Consider the following 15,344-nt stretch of genomic DNA (forward strand, 5'->3'; position numbering starts at 1 on the left):
AGACCTTCTTGTTGTAATTTTGGGTGCATAGATTGTATATTGCATGGAAATGGGCATGGGTAAATTGGTAAAAAATAGGAGTCCATGTAGCATACCTCTGTACCATAGATATTCAACAAGAAATCTCAACTCGAAGCTGGACCATCGTCCAGTTAGAAGATTATATATCACTCCGCTTCTGCAAAAGTCACTTTGAGCTCCTGACAAAAAGGATGGCTGAAAAACAAGCATACAAATAGCGCAGTGTCCATCGGTCTTCCCTCCATTCGCCACATTTTTACGAGCAACATACCAATATCTCCAATCATTTGAAACTCAAGCTGTAGTGGACCGTAGGCGGTTTCAAATGTAACCTCGGCGCAGGTCGGCAGCTTCAGGGACAGCTAAAATGGAGTAATAAGCTGGTCGCATAACGTTAACGCCGAGAGAAAATTATACCCGATTCGTTGACGTATCTACCCCGCTGGGTGAGGGGAAATAGGTATATGAAGAAGAACAACTCCTATCATTTAAAATCGCTTTTCCTTCTCAAGCACTAAAAGAAACCTCTGTTACATTCACCCATTCTTCCAGAAGTAAGTCATCCCTTTCCCCAATTCCGTAACCGTTGAATTAGTCTAACATCGAGGAAATAGAACAACAAAGCCAAAATGGCCTCCCAAGAAATAGTAGTCACCCTCCTCTACCCCGCGACCGAGAAATTCGACATGAACTACTACCTCACCTCGCACATGGCGACCGTCGAGAAGCAATTCACGCCGACCGGCCTCACGAAATGGCAGGTCGTGAAAGCAGCCCCGGATACCGGGTACTCGACCGTGTGTCACCTGTGGTTCAAGAGCAAGGAGGCGGCGGACGAGTGTTTTGCGAGCGCGGGGAATATTATGGCGGATATCCCGAATTATACGGATGTGAAGCCAGTTACGATTGGTGGGCAGGTCGTTGGTGGGAATTGAGAGGGAGGTGCTGGGAACGGGAAAGTTGAGGGGAAGGATGGGTTTGAATATGATTGAGGAGGTTTTGAAAAGATTTGTGCTCGATTCCATTACGAATTTCCGGTGTGATTGTGCCTGCAAACATGTACATGTGGTATATCCCAAACAAACGACAAACTCCCATCCATCCCATTCCATCCTATCCTATCATACAATTTCGTGCATCCTCCTCCATGGTTCCCTGTCTCTTATGTGTATTTGGCAGGATCGTGCTTCGAGATAACCCACCAGGCGTCTGCGGATGCTGTTGGTAAACTTATTCTTTTGGTCTAGAAACATAGACTCACGAATAACACCTGGAATCCAACCGAGGATGGTCAAGCAGATGTTGATGAGGAAATCGGCATTACATCCAGTCTTGAGGAACACAGCCAAGGGAGGAATGAAGATAGCGACGAGGTATGCGAAGACGTCTGCCTGTGTCTTGCATTAATTCTGGCTCGCATTGCACGCCATTGTTATAACTTACTGAGCTTGAAGCTGCCATTTTGTATGATTTCGAGGTGATCTGATCTTTCTTTTACTTGACGGAAGTGTGCTTTCAAAATTCCAGACAGTTTGGATCAATATGAGGTATTGGAGGATTTATTAAATAAGAAACAGAAAATAAAAAAACCTTGGCAAGCAATAAGTGCGTTCAAGAAAGCCATCGCCAAACGATGACGTAGTGAATCAGGGGTACCTTAAATTAGACCATGCCTTGATCTAATCACGATCTAATCTCCTCTTGGCATTTCAAGCGAGAACTATCAACGTGATTCCTCGTTTGAGTCACCTCACTTACGTTGCCTCCCTCTTCTGATGATGAATGAATCAATTATTGAACTTGGAGAAGATTCACAGCCACAGCCACAGCCACAGCCACAGCCAGAGAAACCTTCCTCAGCCACACCGGTAACAACCACCGGATCAACCTCCTCACCACACAGCAAACCCTGCACCCTCTGCCAGCAACCGCGCAACGTCCTGATCCGCTGCCAAATCGACGCCACGCGGCAATGGCACTTCGTGTGCCCCGGCAAATGCTGGCGGTCCGTCAGCGGCGGCACGCCCGACGGGGACGCTGATCACAGGGATTATCGATATGGCGGGACGTGGAAGAACAAGCACGAGTATGTGAGTGCGAAGATTAAGGGGAAGGCGAAGGATGAGAATAAGACGGGATTCAAGTCGAGGGAGCATAGGCGGCCGGCGTGGAAGGAGAGGCTCTACAAGAGTGAGAAGGATTTGCCTGGGGTGAAGGGGAAGGCGGGGGTTGTTGAGGGGGTGAGGGATGGGGAGATTGGGGATGAGGAGTTTGATTTTGGTTCTGATTTTGAGGATGATGAGGGAGAGGACGGTGGGAAAAGGTTTGAGAGAGATGAGGATTTTTCGCATGTTCAAGTGAAACGTGTAGACAAGTAATGATATTCAAGTTGATTCCTTGCTTGGAAGTCCTGCGTCTATTCTCTCTCATCTTACAAACAAAAGTTTCCCGTTTCAGACGCACATTAAAGAGATCCAATGTTGGTAATACGCACAATATCTTACACTACCCTTCATCTCATCTCAAGCTTTGTTCTCTTCCTCTTCTTCCTCTACGGGCTTCCTCTCACCTTCCTCATTCCCCTCCGGCTCTTTATCCATTTCGACATGGTACTCACAAGGAACAGGACTCCAACCTCTGCTCTCGTCCTCGAAGGAGTCATCTCCCTTACATCCTTTGTGAAACCGGACGCTCTTCTTCTTCTGCAGACCATCAGATTTTGTCCTTGCTCTGATCAAGATGCCTTTTCTGATGGGGACATCTTTATTCTTTATGGCGGCAACACCTGAAGAATCTTTGTCCGCGGCTTCAGCTTTCTCGTCGAGATGCTCCAGACTCATGTCAACGAGAATGTCTTTCTTTCGCTCGTTGTAGATTGGTGGATCGGTCTGAGCCTCGTCCGTTGCTGGTTGTTTGCCGTTATTCTGATCATCATCGCAGGCAGGGACCCGTTTCCCCTTCAGCTCTTCTAACAAGTCTCTCCATGTCTCAAATTCGCTGGTGGTTGCCGGTATCTCTTCACTCTCCGAAGTAGCATGACCCTCTATCGTCTTAACCTCTTCCTCTGCCGAAAGTTCAGCAGGCTCCACATGCGACGCTAAATCAGAAAGGCGATGCGGACACCGAGGACATGGTCTTCTGGGCGTCGGTCTCAAAGGAAGAGGGGTGTCTGACATGAAAGACATGGTGTGAATTTGTTGTCTGGTGTTGTTCGGATCTTGTCATAAGTTTGTTCTGTGTAATGGGGAGCTGATTATATAGATCCAAAGATTGTTGAGACATGAGTCTTTGACCGGAGTTGATTCTAGAGGAATCTCGGGATGAATCACAGACTTCGATGGAATTGTACTTGAAAATTGTTTCAATTTTTTTTTTCGACAAAGAGTCTGGACAGTTTCCCAGTCATTTACTCTACCACAATATTCATACAGCGTCTCAATACTACCGTCTCCGCTCCCTCTCGATTTCGACATACACAACAGGAATAGAAGCATCACATTGAGTGCTGCCCTCACTCTCAGTCGTCTCCCACTCCCCGTCCCCAAACCCCGCGCAACCCGCCCACCTACATCCCTCAATCCACTTTTTCACCCTCTTCCTCTCCTCCCTCGTCATCTCTCTCACCCCACCCGTACCTCCCCTCCTACTAAATCCGCCCTCAATCACATCCGGCATCTCTTCCTTGCTTTCACCATGCACGTCGCTCCTAATCTCGTCCCGAAGCGCTCTCCTAACCTCCGCTCTCCGATAAATGACATCAGCTGCCTCAATAGCCTTCCCAGAATGTCTGCGACGATACTCCCTCTCAATCTGGCGCTCGGATCTAATGTCGTCGCCGGTGTAGGGACAGCGGGGTGGAGTTATGTTGAAGCGCCGTGTGTTAATGCAGTGTGCGCAGTTAGTGCAGTATTGTGGTTGATGCGGTGATCTAGGTCGTTGATCTAATGCTCTTGTTCTTCTTTGTTGTCTTGTTACTTCTACTTCTCGACCCAACTCTCTTGTTGATAAAATTGGTGACATAGATGCTTGACGCTTGGGTCTTAGTACTTGGATTTGACCCTCTTGCAAGTCTCGAAATGTGATTTCCCGGTATTGCGGCTGCTGCATGGCTTCTTGGAAGTGAGGTGGTGGAGCATTCTGAAATCCTTGTCCGGATCTTTGGTCTGGCTCATGGTCTGTATTCACGTCGTGGCGAGAAAAGATGCAGCCCATCGGTGGTAGAATGGGTTCTAGTTGAGGTGCCATAATTACCGTTACACAATAAGAAAAAGATTTTGATGGATGATGCGCATGGGAATGGCTAGCAAAGACTTTATTCACAAGAATTTCACGTTGATTCAGAGACTTCTAGTCAAGTGAGGCACGCAACCTATTAATATTCAAGAAAAAACACCCAAAAATAATCACCGAAGCAAATTTCATCGCATTAAGAAAGAATCGCTAAAGTAGTCCAGTGCAGTCAGAGAAGTTCCGCTCAGATGGTGCCTCGAGGAGTTATCTCGCCAACTCTCTCCTCCATCGGGTGTCGTAAAAGATTAAGTTGAGACGCTGTGATTAGTTAGAAAATGTCAAAATTAGGCGATAGTCGCTGAGAACAACTTCATAAGGTGTTTGTAGAAGGATCGGATCGAGGCTATCGGCGTTTGTGTGAATCGAGAAATTCGTATAGTAGAGTAAGAGTAATCGAAGTGTGTCATGTGTGTGTGGTGTATGTGCTAAGAAAACCGAGGTTGGTATCCTCAAGGAAAGATATCAAATCGCTGCTCTGCAGTCACCGAGCTGTCGATCAACGTCTTGGGTCGGAGCTTTCTGTAGTCCTGAGAAGTATTCACCAGCCTAGTCGACGCTTGCGGTCTTGAGCTGCGGTCTTTGTTGGATCAGGGCACGAAGGGCAATCACAGTAGAACCCGTAGTTATCGTAGAGTTTTGCAGGATTTGCGCAGTATTGAATAGTGATCTCGTCTCCCGCCTTCATTGGATTGATAGATGTGAACACCATCTGACCGAGCTCTTCATTCCATTTGTAAGTACAGGTAGCATGCGGATGGCAGGCATGGTTGAATCGAGAAGACTTGAGAAAGATTCCACATCTGGTTCCTGAAAGTTCGAAACTAAATTGCAACAATGAGCCCAGAAATCTCCTCGAACTAGGGGAACCGGTAACTCACCGATTGGTCTTGAAGATCGACAGAATTCTATTGTGCGCTAATGCTGACCACCCATGAAGAGATCTATACTCCACTCTTTGTTCCGTCGTCAAGCCTTCATACATGTAGAATACCTCTCCGAATGTTGCACGGAATGCTGGCTCCTCGGACATAATCACCGTCCCCACTTCAATATCCTTGGTTGCAAACGCTCCATATCCACCTTTGGGAGATTTGCAGACTTCGAAGAACTCAGTAACGAAGAGAGGGTCGGCCTTGGCTGGTGGTATAGGATATTGAGAATTGTAGGAGGAACCAGAAGAGCTTCGTGCTCGTGGAGAGCCGCTTGGAGTGGAAGAGCCAGATGAGAAGTCGCCCTTTGGAGGGGTTAATTGGTTGATGAATGGCTGGCGGAGGCTGATTGGACTCTCAGGAGCTGGGGTTGGTCGAGGCTCTTGCTCGAATAACTTCCATGCATTCCCTGGTAGGAATTCCCTGTTCGGAATTGGCTCCCCACTATGTCTCTTCTGTATTCAACATTAGCATGTCGTCTGATGCCCATATAATACTAGAGGTACTTACGCCACCGAATGAGAGCGCACACCCTGCCATCCACTCCTCGAAGTCCGACGCCAAAGATATCGAAGGCATCATGAAGTTTGCAATCATTCTGAAATATGTGTGTTAGTGATATGGATTCGTGATGATGTTTGATGCCCGAGTGCTCTCAAGGTGAAGAAGACTGATGATCCGCAAATCAGAATGTCTGTATCCGATTTGAAGTGGCCAAAGCGATAAGTTGACGTGAATATGCAAGCAAGAGTGTCCCCCCTAACCGAACTTCGCCTGTACTAATAGGAGAGGTTTCGTGCCGAGATAGTAACTTAAGCGAAGCTAAAAAGATATTGTAGAGTTGAGCTTTCCTGAAAATCGGACGATATCTCGGCTATGCAGATGACACTAAGGAGATGAATGATGGCCGTGCACGCTTGTGTTGTAGAAACTGGAGATAGAAATATTCGAGTGAAGGTGTGCAGTAGTGACAATGTCGGAAAGATATCGATGTTTTGAATCTTCGACAAGTGGAGTTGAGTCTTTGACAACGGCAAATTGAATGTCGTCCGACAAAAAATTGTGGAAGGCTCTTTATGGCCAGCAATTGGATCTCGAACGCTGATTCCGAAGGATGTTGGAAATGTGAAATGCAACGCCTGCCAGGTCAAGAAGATATCGTGTGGTTGAGTCTTCGACAAGGTGGTTTGTGAATCTATTCTCGTGAACGAAACTGAAGTTCAAAGCGTGCAAGGGAATCTTTTGGTAATGACGGGCAGATGATAAAGTTGTGCAGGACGAGATGGTTGAAGGAGATGGGTACTCACCAAAAAAGAATTCTCGCCAGTCGACCACGCCGATTCCAATTCCCAGGCGATGCTGCTAAAGGAAAGATAAAGAGTGGCTCCGGAGATGTGCGTTCTGATATGGGGAGAGGAAAGAGAAGTGGCGACAGATTGGAAGATTGACAATCGATTGAAAATTGACAGCAAGAGGAAACAAAGAGGGAACGAGAGGCAAGAACGATCCAAGCACGCAGGCAAACACAGCCCCGTCGTCCAGCGCGACCGCTATAGAAGGAGCCGCCGGGCTCAAAGAGGTTTGCCATCACCAACAAAGTTTGTTGGCAGAGAAGGTGTTGTTTTGGAAGGAGGATTCGCAGAAAGAAGCTTAAATATCAAAATTTTGGCTTTTGGCAACTGGCAGCAGTAGTCTGGTCACGTGTCAAACACCTCCTTGCTCAAACAGGATCCTCAAAACGTGCTCTCTTTACAGAATTGTCTCTGAATAGAAGAATAGCACTATTGTCGTTGTTCTATCTTGATCTATCACGCATCTGTCTTGAGTCACAAAATCAGGTGAGATCAGTGGCCTTCAACACTGGTTGTTTGTTTGCCCTGTTTTTACCAATTTTCCCAGGACTTGGCAATCCCTTTCTTGACTGCGGAACGCTATAGCGTGTTAGCACAGAATTCATGCGGGGTTATCATATGACTTCACCTCTCCAATCCTTTCTATCCACATTAGTAGATGTGGAAACTCCTTCATGTCATCCTCACTGATTTGTCCCGAGAAGTTGTATCCTGAGACCCAAGCTTTGAAACGTCAGAGAGGCAATGAATGAAGGCAATTCAGGATACGTACGCCATGCCGCAATATCCGCTACTGAATATTTTCCTCGCCCACGACCAGAGAGATAATCCCTTTCTTCATCAGTATATTTTCCAGACAACTGAAGCTCGAGGACTCCGAAGATGCGCAGCGTTTCTTTCTTGAAACGATCAATAGCAACTATGATAACCCTTAGTTGCGTAAGACAGTGGATGTGAAGTGAACTTACATTGATCCTTTTGGGAAGCAAGTTTTCCAAACCAGTTTAGCTGACCTTCAATTGGTTGACCCTGTCACATCAGAACATTGTCCAGGCTGGTGGAAGGGCACTTACACTGCCATGCCAAAAGAATAACCACTGAAGACACTGGTTCCTCTCAAGCTCATCTTTGAATCCAAATGTATCCTTCTGATCAAACTCTTTGAGAAGGTACAGCATTACGGCTGAAGTTTCCATGACTGGAAATGGTGGAGATTTTGTATTATCAACAAGGATTGGAATTCTTCCTGTTTTTTCTTAGATCGTAACTATAATTTTAAGCAATAGGCTATACGCACCATTTGGGTTCAGACGGAGGAACCAATCTTCTTTCTGTGTGTTGTTTGGGATAGAGATGAGAGTGTGGGTATCTGAAAAAGAATCAGCTTCTCACAATGTCCCAGAACCTTTTGTACACACATTCAGTCCCGTAAGTTTCCTTCAATTCCTCAAGCATGATTTGAACTTTCTTGCCATTTGGAGTTGAAGTTGTAAGGAGATGCAAGCCCTGGATATTTATTAATCGGCACCGCAAAGGATGGTAAGAAGATATGCGTGCGGACCTTGGCATCCTTGACCTCCATCGGAGTATCCTTGTGATAGAATTGAGAAGACATCCTCCTTAAAGACGTACTTACAAGTCCTCGACTATTGGCCGGTTTAGATCCCAACATATGCTTCAGTGAAGGATATATTGAGACTCTTGACCGAGTAGCAGTCATGGACGTCATTAGCCAGCCACAAGCTTCTTTAGCACGTGATCTCTTGAAGCTTTCGAAATCTACCTACTTACTTATATAGGTCAGATAGCATGGTGAGCTGGAGAAAGTGAAGGTAAGAAAGCGTTTGGAAGTTCGTCCACCACCCGCATGGAACCACTTGTTCACACTTGAGGCCATAGATGAAATAGTGGTTTGCTCGGCAAAGATAGCCTTACCAACGACTGAGCTCAGTCCGATATCACAGGGTAGCCTGCGAACCTCGAGATGAGACGGAAAGTAGGTGGCAGTTAGTAACAATCTCCAAACCTTGCTGTTCGACCTTTATTGGTGAAAATCTTAAAACGTGCAGTCCTCGCAGAAGTACGCCCTGTGTTCTGACTTACATTACTGCTAGGAACACTCGACAATGAGCTCGCGTGTGATATCGTCAGCAGCGGGTTATACCTGTCTGGGTAGCTCTAATCGACATAAAAGGCTTCTGATCAGAGGAATAAAGAATCCCGGCTTGGTGTAGAGCCTGATCTTAGGCGTCTGAAAAGCTTGGACCCTGACCCTTTGATAGATTTTATGTCATCTTCGTCCTGCAGCTGGGACAAATTACCTGATTGCACTATACTATTGGCCATGTGCAAATACGATGTCGGCATAATTCATTTGTGCTCTTGCTAGTAGCTTGAAAATCATCCATGGCTCATGATTAGAGAAGATGCCAGATCATTCTTGTGTTTTGGCTTTAGCCTCGCCGAAATGCGAGAAATGTCCAATTTGGCGGATAATTATTGAGATTGTTTGTAATTTTCAAGACACTGAAACAACTTGGGCTCAACCACCGCAGTCAAGACAAGAACAGGTCTTCCATTAAAGTATTGCCACCTCTATCTCCGCAAGCTATTCATGCGCTAACCATAACTCACAGCATTCTGTGCGTAATTGATCAAACAGTCGCTCTACCGAAGAAATCTGGGTTCAGATTTATCATTAAAGAAAAATAGAACCCATTATAATGTATCCATCGCACTTGTAGCTATCGCAAGATATTAATTACCAGAACTTAACATAGGTGAGAGCTCTACGCCATGCTGGCTGATCATAATATCTTTTCAGCATTGCGATTTCTGGCTCTTGCAAAGTTCGTCGTCCACTCCGCAGATCCACCTCACTAGCTGCTCGGAGCTTGGTGCGGTAGATCACCTTATGGGCAAGAGAGAAAACTAACACGATCACAACACCAATCATATATTGGAAGAAGTTGTACGCAGACACCTTGTCAGAGCCCTTCGGTTTCAGTCAGCATTTTGGAACAATATCGACGTTGGTTGGAGCTTACAAGAGGATATAATCCGCTGTATATACAACAGACAAGGAGAAAAACACTGCAGGTCAGTAGCCAGATGGTGGGTAGAGGCCAAGCACAAGTGCGGAACGCGAATACTTCTTTGAACAATGGATCTTTCTGCTTTTTCAAGGCGGCTCGAAAACGGAATGAAGTGATGGAGATGATGATCCACACTGTGAAGAAAGCCGAAGATGTAATCGAAACGAGCCAATTGAAAATTGTAGTTCCAGTCCCTGTAATCGATGCTTAGTGATTTGTTTCCACACACTGGCAGATTTAGGCTCTGCTTACTGCTGAAATTCAGATACGTCAAGGCAATTGAGATTGAACCGGTGATTATCAACGACCAGATTGGTCTTCCACGAGAGTCTACACTTGCGATAAGCTCTGGTATAAGGCGTTGGTGCGACAGAGCCCTGAGAATTCTCGACGCGACGTAGACACTTTCTGCGCCAAAACCAAAGCAGCTTATCAAGATGACAACGTTGAGGAATTGATCAAGACCGTGAATGCCGGCATCCTTGAGGGCTATTGTAAAGGGTGACTGAGTAATCGCAGACCCTCCGAATAATCGTGGGTCGTTAGGGCTGATCAGGAGAGAAGAGAAGGTAATCGTCATGAGGTAAAGCAGTGCGACACGGACAGGTACGGTCTTAGCCGCTCGCGACATGGCATATCGAGGACTTTCTGCCTCACCAACCATAATGGTAATGAAAACTTGATCGGACATGGCCCATAAAGCCAGTAAACTGGAAGTCGAGAACCCCTGTTGTTGCGTTAGACTCATATAGCCAAAATATGTTCCAAGTCTCAAGATTCATACATTGAACCCATTCTTGAATACTGGTCCAGCGTTCCAGGTCTCACCGTGGTAGACTTTACCCTTCGGACCAGCTCCGAATATGATCGCGAAGTCTAAAATGAGAAATAATGTAATGGCAATGACCTTGAGGATGGAAGTGAAGTATTCGAACCAGGCGAACCACCGATTGGGCAAGCTGAAAAGGACTATTGCACCCACGATGAAGATTGTCACTATACGAAGTCAGATAGCACCCCCATAGCCAGCGCCTTAGCCTACATACCTCCAGCGACCTCGGGAAAAGCCGAATTCCACGTACTGATAATCAGACTAAAGAATGTGGCTTCAGACCCAAGTACCGCGCACCACCCTTGTTTGGTTAGTGAAGAAGAAAGTATGATATCGGGAGATGGTGATTACCAAGCTACTCGGCAAAGCCAGCAGCGAAAGCCAACGAGGGGTCGACGAATCGATCTGCGTAGTCGATGAAGTTACCGGAAGTAGGGAATGCAATGGTCATCTCGCCCAATACCTGAAGGACAGCAGCAACACAGCTTGCCACCAATCCATAAGCTATGACTGCTCCAAGTGGTCCAGCTATCGCATTTCTTCGTCAGCGCTTTCATATGCATCATGCAGCTCGGGTAGATTTATGTCGAGAGAAAGGTAGGAAAATGATAAAAGCTCACCGTTTGCTATGCCTTTACCAGTGGCAATGAAAAGCCCACTTCCGATATTAGATCCAAGTGTGATGACCTGGTATAGATAATTAATTACAAGAGCCGAATATCAGCTCTATGAAAGAGGCTCATACATGAATTTGGGTTGATTATATGGTTCGCTTGTAGTCGCCATGTTTTGATCTCACAGCATGATTGCCATCAGGATGAAGTTCGACAAGCTCCCCAGTTACAACATCCACGTCCAGCGCACTCTTTGGCGTCTTGATCGCTTCGACTTCTTCCATTAGTGCAAAAATATGGTGTAAATCGAGCGAAGATATCAACGATGGTCAAACAAGAATGATACCCAACACAAATTGAAACAAGCTTAGACATGGACTTTGTGAGCCTTTATAGGCCCGGATCGTTAAATCTGTTATCTCGCACGTCAGACTTTGATGAAACGGTATCCTTATCTCAGGCATCAGGAATTCAATAGCGAGTTGAGACTAATTTGAGGCCCCTGCTAGATTACAATTTTCTTCGACAAATTCTCACATGATAAAGCTTGGGCAACACTTTTTCTGTGGCACTTGATTGGGCTACAAAAAAGGCGTTCCTCTGTTCCATAGATTCGATTGAATTCTGCTCTCAAGTTCCAGGCTCATTCGAAATGGATATTACAAAGAACAAAAGTGTACGCATGTTGAAAGCTGCAGCAGAAGGCAACTATGGGGTTCCTGCCATTGTCTGCGTAAGTGCCTTGCAAAGACGACTGTACTGATCTTTCTGATGCTTATACAAATGTAGTACAATATGGAACAAATCTTGAGTGCTATATGTGCTGCGGAAGCAAAACAATCGCCAGCCATGGCGATGCTTTTTCCGCATGCACTTCACCAATATGGCCTCTTCTCGTACATTTGGCTGCTGAAGCATGTATGCAAGCAAAGGTACCTGCAGCCTTACATCTAGACCATGAACAGGACGAGCAGCAAATCAAGTATGCTGCGTCACTACCTTTTGATTCCATCATGATCGACATATCTCATTACGATTTGGTTGACAATCTAAAGAAAACCAAAGAGTTGACAGAGTGTTGTCATGCCCGAGGTATTGCCGTCGAAGCAGAGGCAGGTCGCATTGAAGGCGGAGAAGATGGTCTCAAGGATACAGGTGTTCTAGGAAATATACGGACTACGCTTCAATTCATGAACACAGGTATCGACTTCCTTGCACCTTCGATTGGGAACGTGCACGGCGGGCATCCAGATGGTCCATTTCAATTCGAATATGACAGACTTACGTCCATCAAGGACGCTGTCCAAGGCCAGGTACAATTAGTCTTGCACGGTACAACAGACGATCTAGAGGTGAGGCAATCCGTTCGGCATGGCGTCGCCAAGGTGAACCTCAATCGCCATCCCGCCATTTGGAGCAGGTACCTGAGAGATAGGGGGACCCTTTTGCCTATCACAGGAATGATGGATGAGGAATAGCGATTATGCAGAAAGAAATTGAACGTCTCTGTGATCTCTGCGCTAGTAGCGGGCGAGCTTAGAGCCCGCAGATTTAAAGATGGAGCGAATTCTCTCGGGAGGAAGTCGATGGCGAGGTTTTTCGAAGGAAGTCAATGGCGAGGCTTCGCAGGAAGTCGATAGCGAGGTTTTGTGACATGAGCTAAAGATCCAATTATGAATCCACCTTTAATGTGGCAAGCTTATCAGCCGAGCTTACAGAAATCTGAGGAGAGTGGAGTCGCACGCCCTTCTGTACAGGCTAATGCACCCCCTGTCCTTCCTGTCATCCCATCCTAAGCATTCACGAAAATATATCTGCAGTGAGAGCGATGTTGTTAGTATTCTGTAAAGGTTTCTCTGTGCTATCTCGTTCGCTATGAACTGCACCTTGAGGCCAGTTTCCACCCAACGCAAGTGCCCAGGATACAAGAAGACTTACACGGTATGGCCTCTGAACACGTGTTTGATTCGTCCAATGGAGAGATTGAACAAATCTTTAGGGCTGCTGGACCTGCCGGTCTCGAAAAATTAAGGTAAGATTGCTATAATTCGCCGTCCGTTTGATGAGTAATGGCTGTGATAGTGTGATGAGGCGAGACCACATTGTACACCCTGCCTCAAGGGTCGAAAAATCTGTCCGGCTTATGAGCAGAAGCTGGTTTGGGTTCTTGGTGATCAAAGAACTTATCGTCACAATGGTAGACGCTTTCTTAGCCCTGGTGAGTTTGAATCTGTCTTCAAGCATTCATAGTCAATCAAGCTGATGGCGAGCAAGAGGAAACCTGGAAGAATCGTACAGTCCTGTCTTCTTCTTCGGTGGATAGCCTTATCGATGCCTGCAATGGTGCTACTTTCAGCCATGAGACGAGGCCTGAAATTTCTCAATCTCCATTCTGGGTTTTTCGTCAACAGGAAGAGGAAGTCGTGTTCGATGAATTGGATATTGTTGGCCAGCTCTATCCTGTCGATACTTTCGATTCGCTGGATGAGTTTCCGGTTACATATACAACTTTTGAAAGTGTGTTTGCGCAACTTCCACCCGATCATTGCTCTCTACCAGAAGCCTCTTCCCTGTCAAGGAATCTTGTAACATTCAATCACATACCCGCCGATATATCATCCTTGAGTATTCTTAAGACTCCACGAGCCGAAAATCGACTGGTGGAAAAGAACTCATTCCTGTTGAATTACTACATTCACCATGTAGTTCCCCTGCTTGTTCCGGTGCACTCCTCTCAAAACCCCTGGGCCAGGTATCCAGGTGTTGCCTTGTATAAGAGCTTTAACGATGGCCAGAACCAACTGTTGCACGCGCTCATGTCACTAGCGGCGGTGCGTATTGGCAACGTGGGTGGAGCAGAATCAGACATGTCAGCAGTTGGGATGAATCTATATTCGTGTGCGATGTCCGAGCTTCGAAGTAGTCTCACTGACGATACCGCGGATTGCTTGTACCATCTGATGACGATAATGACCTTTTTGCTCATCGAGGTAAGCTGCGAGGCCCTATGCATTATATCCTTGATAACGCTGAACTAACCCACAGCTGTTCCAAGGAAACTCTAAGACTTGGCGATATCACTTGTCCGCCGCCTGGAAGTTACTTAGACGGCATAGATCTTCCCCAACTTTGACCAAATCTGGAGACGGTTGGTACATTATGCAAAGTTTTCATCTACTGAGAGTCAAATACGAGACAAGTCTGTCTTCGACACATGAGAATCCTTTCCTAGATGACGCAACCTACAATCTGGACGATGCGACGTCTTTGGAACTTCTACTTGATACTCCTCTCTTTGGATGGACTCTAGGAGCTTCACCCTCTGTGATAGAGTGCATCTCCGAGATCAATAAACACTGTCAATTCAGCTCACAGATGGAGTCATTTACACATGCAGCTTCTACATCTCTGAAACTGAGTCGCATGTTAATGGAAGATGATAACGTCCAGCAATGGAGCACGGACCCGGAAGTGCTTCAGGAGGGACGAACACTATCATCTTTATGCAATGATGCAGAGTCTCGGCGTTTGCATCTCCGAGCATTCAAAGCTGCAGTCATTATTTATTATCATCAAACGTTTTACGAAGCTGTACCGGGAAAATTGGCAATTTATGCGTCTCAAGTTTTCGACTGTATTGAAGCTTTTGTTGACATCTCCGGAGGTAATTACACGCTATGGCCTTTGTTCATCGCCGGTGTTGAGGCCTACATGGATGTGCACAAGTCCAAATTCATGACATTATTTGAGAGCGCATCGAAGGTTGGTATGGGCAACAGAGTGAAGGTCAAGGCTCTGATCGAACGGATCTGGGAGATTAGAGCTTGCACTGCCATTGAGACCGGACATAAGGAAGAAGAAATCCATGTCAATTGGAAAAGGGTCAAGCAAGACATGGGGATAGATGTACTTTTAGTTTAGACACTTATGCGTAAAGTCAACAGCGGTTTGAAAAATGGTGTTGAATTTTCCACCTGGGAGTGCAGTCCAGACTTGGGCCTATAAAATCTGGTGTAAAATTGCCACTTTGCTAAAGTGAGCAATGTAATCCGACGCGGGTAACAGAAGCGCTGCTTTCAAGCCTTGCATTCCTCCAATCGATCGGAAGCTGGATTCGTATAGCCATAATCTCGCTATCGACTACTTCTTTCAGAATAGGTAGACCCCGTGCATGTGACCATTCAGCGTTATAAAAAGAGGGCCCGCCAGCA

The 15,344-nt window shown here is 46.2% G+C and overlaps 10 protein-coding genes across 10 annotated transcripts; 4 read left to right on the forward strand and 6 right to left on the reverse strand.

The window, feature by feature from the left end:
- The first annotated feature begins 442 nt into the window (after positions 1-442).
- LY89DRAFT_504491 (uncharacterized protein) lies at positions 443-1,455 on the forward strand. The gene is made up of 2 exons (XM_018207996.1): positions 443-575; positions 636-1,455. Exon 2 carries the CDS (start codon positions 651-653, stop codon positions 954-956), a length of 306 nt encoding a protein of 101 aa, XP_018073120.1. The 5' UTR covers positions 443-575; positions 636-650; the 3' UTR covers positions 957-1,455.
- LY89DRAFT_683648 (UPF0057-domain-containing protein) lies at positions 1,014-1,641 on the reverse strand. Its single transcript, XM_018214738.1, has 3 exons — positions 1,465-1,641; positions 1,283-1,412; positions 1,014-1,230 (listed from the first exon to the last, which is right to left on the reverse strand). Exons 1-3 carry the CDS (start codon positions 1,480-1,482, stop codon positions 1,184-1,186), a joined length of 195 nt encoding a protein of 64 aa, XP_018073121.1. The 5' UTR covers positions 1,483-1,641; the 3' UTR covers positions 1,014-1,183.
- Positions 1,642-1,925: 284 nt separating this feature from the next.
- LY89DRAFT_557121 (uncharacterized protein) lies at positions 1,926-2,159 on the forward strand (the record flags this gene model as incomplete). The annotated part of the gene is made up of 1 exon (XM_018208390.1): positions 1,926-2,159. A coding segment is annotated over one exon (234 nt), but the record flags the coding sequence as incomplete, so codon positions are not given.
- A 384-nt stretch (positions 2,160-2,543) lies between these two features.
- On the reverse strand, positions 2,544-3,206 carry LY89DRAFT_732314 (uncharacterized protein; the record flags this gene model as incomplete). The annotated part of the gene is made up of 1 exon (XM_018219668.1): positions 2,544-3,206. One exon carries the CDS (start codon positions 3,204-3,206, stop codon positions 2,544-2,546), a length of 663 nt encoding a protein of 220 aa, XP_018073123.1.
- A 256-nt stretch (positions 3,207-3,462) lies between these two features.
- LY89DRAFT_780774 (uncharacterized protein) lies at positions 3,463-4,266 on the reverse strand (the record flags this gene model as incomplete). Its single annotated transcript, XM_018222415.1, has 1 exon — positions 3,463-4,266. One exon carries the CDS (start codon positions 4,264-4,266, stop codon positions 3,463-3,465), a length of 804 nt encoding a protein of 267 aa, XP_018073124.1.
- A 583-nt stretch (positions 4,267-4,849) lies between these two features.
- LY89DRAFT_732316 (SET domain-containing protein) lies at positions 4,850-5,837 on the reverse strand (the record flags this gene model as incomplete). The annotated part of the gene is made up of 3 exons (XM_018219669.1): positions 4,850-5,132; positions 5,190-5,695; positions 5,751-5,837. The coding sequence occupies 3 exons, from the start codon at positions 5,835-5,837 to the stop codon at positions 4,850-4,852; spliced, it is 876 nt and encodes a 291-aa protein (XP_018073125.1).
- A 1,221-nt stretch (positions 5,838-7,058) lies between these two features.
- On the reverse strand, positions 7,059-8,262 carry LY89DRAFT_706423 (glutathione S-transferase). The gene is made up of 8 exons (XM_018217525.1): positions 8,154-8,262; positions 8,011-8,098; positions 7,890-7,961; positions 7,666-7,838; positions 7,561-7,621; positions 7,365-7,511; positions 7,221-7,315; positions 7,059-7,171 (listed from the first exon to the last, which is right to left on the reverse strand). Exons 1-8 carry the CDS (start codon positions 8,205-8,207, stop codon positions 7,124-7,126), a joined length of 738 nt encoding a protein of 245 aa, XP_018073126.1. The 5' UTR covers positions 8,208-8,262; the 3' UTR covers positions 7,059-7,123.
- Positions 8,263-9,353: 1,091 nt separating this feature from the next.
- On the reverse strand, positions 9,354-11,417 carry LY89DRAFT_774915 (uncharacterized protein; the record flags this gene model as incomplete). The annotated part of the gene is made up of 9 exons (XM_018221980.1): positions 9,354-9,587; positions 9,640-9,881; positions 9,940-10,414; positions 10,472-10,683; positions 10,734-10,820; positions 10,871-10,874; positions 10,917-11,047; positions 11,140-11,206; positions 11,319-11,417. 9 exons carry the CDS (start codon positions 11,415-11,417, stop codon positions 9,354-9,356), a joined length of 1,551 nt encoding a protein of 516 aa, XP_018073127.1.
- A 368-nt stretch (positions 11,418-11,785) lies between these two features.
- Positions 11,786-12,816, forward strand: LY89DRAFT_774920 (aldolase; the record flags this gene model as incomplete). The annotated part of the gene is made up of 3 exons (XM_018221981.1): positions 11,786-11,866; positions 11,923-12,051; positions 12,099-12,816. The coding sequence occupies 3 exons, from the start codon at positions 11,786-11,788 to the stop codon at positions 12,609-12,611; spliced, it is 723 nt and encodes a 240-aa protein (XP_018073128.1). The 3' UTR covers positions 12,612-12,816.
- Positions 12,817-12,849: 33 nt separating this feature from the next.
- LY89DRAFT_504551 (uncharacterized protein) lies at positions 12,850-15,094 on the forward strand. Its single transcript, XM_018207998.1, has 5 exons — positions 12,850-13,074; positions 13,133-13,165; positions 13,216-13,351; positions 13,408-14,123; positions 14,179-15,094. The coding sequence occupies exons 1-5, from the start codon at positions 13,009-13,011 to the stop codon at positions 15,052-15,054; spliced, it is 1,827 nt and encodes a 608-aa protein (XP_018073129.1). The 5' UTR covers positions 12,850-13,008; the 3' UTR covers positions 15,055-15,094.
- Positions 15,095-15,344: the final 250 nt, after the last annotated feature.

Source organism: Mollisia scopiformis (genome assembly GCF_001500285.1).
Source record: "Mollisia scopiformis unplaced genomic scaffold LY89scaffold_9, whole genome shotgun sequence".
NCBI lineage: Eukaryota > Fungi > Ascomycota > Leotiomycetes > Helotiales > Mollisiaceae > Mollisia > Mollisia scopiformis.

Bases quoted from the DNA above. Each gene is read 5' to 3' on its own strand.
- LY89DRAFT_504491 (XM_018207996.1), top strand. From the start codon at position 651: ATGGCCTCCCAAGAAATAGTAGTCACCCTCCTCTACCCCGCGACCGAG.
- LY89DRAFT_706423 (XM_018217525.1), bottom strand. From the start codon at position 8,207: ATGTCTTCTCAATTCTATCACAAGGATACTCCGATGGAGGTCAAGGAT. The intron at 7,316-7,364 runs GTACGTATCCTG...GACGTTTCAAAG, and splicing joins AGCGGATATTGCGGCATGGC to CTTGGGTCTCAGGATACAAC. The intron at 7,172-7,220 runs GTGAAGTCATAT...AACACGCTATAG, and splicing joins GGATAGAAAGGATTGGAGAG to CGTTCCGCAGTCAAGAAAGG.
- LY89DRAFT_683648 (XM_018214738.1), bottom strand. The intron at 1,231-1,282 runs GTGAGTCTATGT...CAGCATCCGCAG, and splicing joins TTGGATTCCAGGTGTTATTC to ACGCCTGGTGGGTTATCTCG.
- LY89DRAFT_504551 (XM_018207998.1), top strand. From the start codon at position 13,009: ATGAACTGCACCTTGAGGCCAGTTTCCACCCAACGCAAGTGCCCAGGA. The intron at 13,075-13,132 runs GTATGGCCTCTG...ACAAATCTTTAG, and splicing joins GATACAAGAAGACTTACACG to GGCTGCTGGACCTGCCGGTC. The intron at 13,352-13,407 runs GTGAGTTTGAAT...ATGGCGAGCAAG, and splicing joins TAGACGCTTTCTTAGCCCTG to AGGAAACCTGGAAGAATCGT.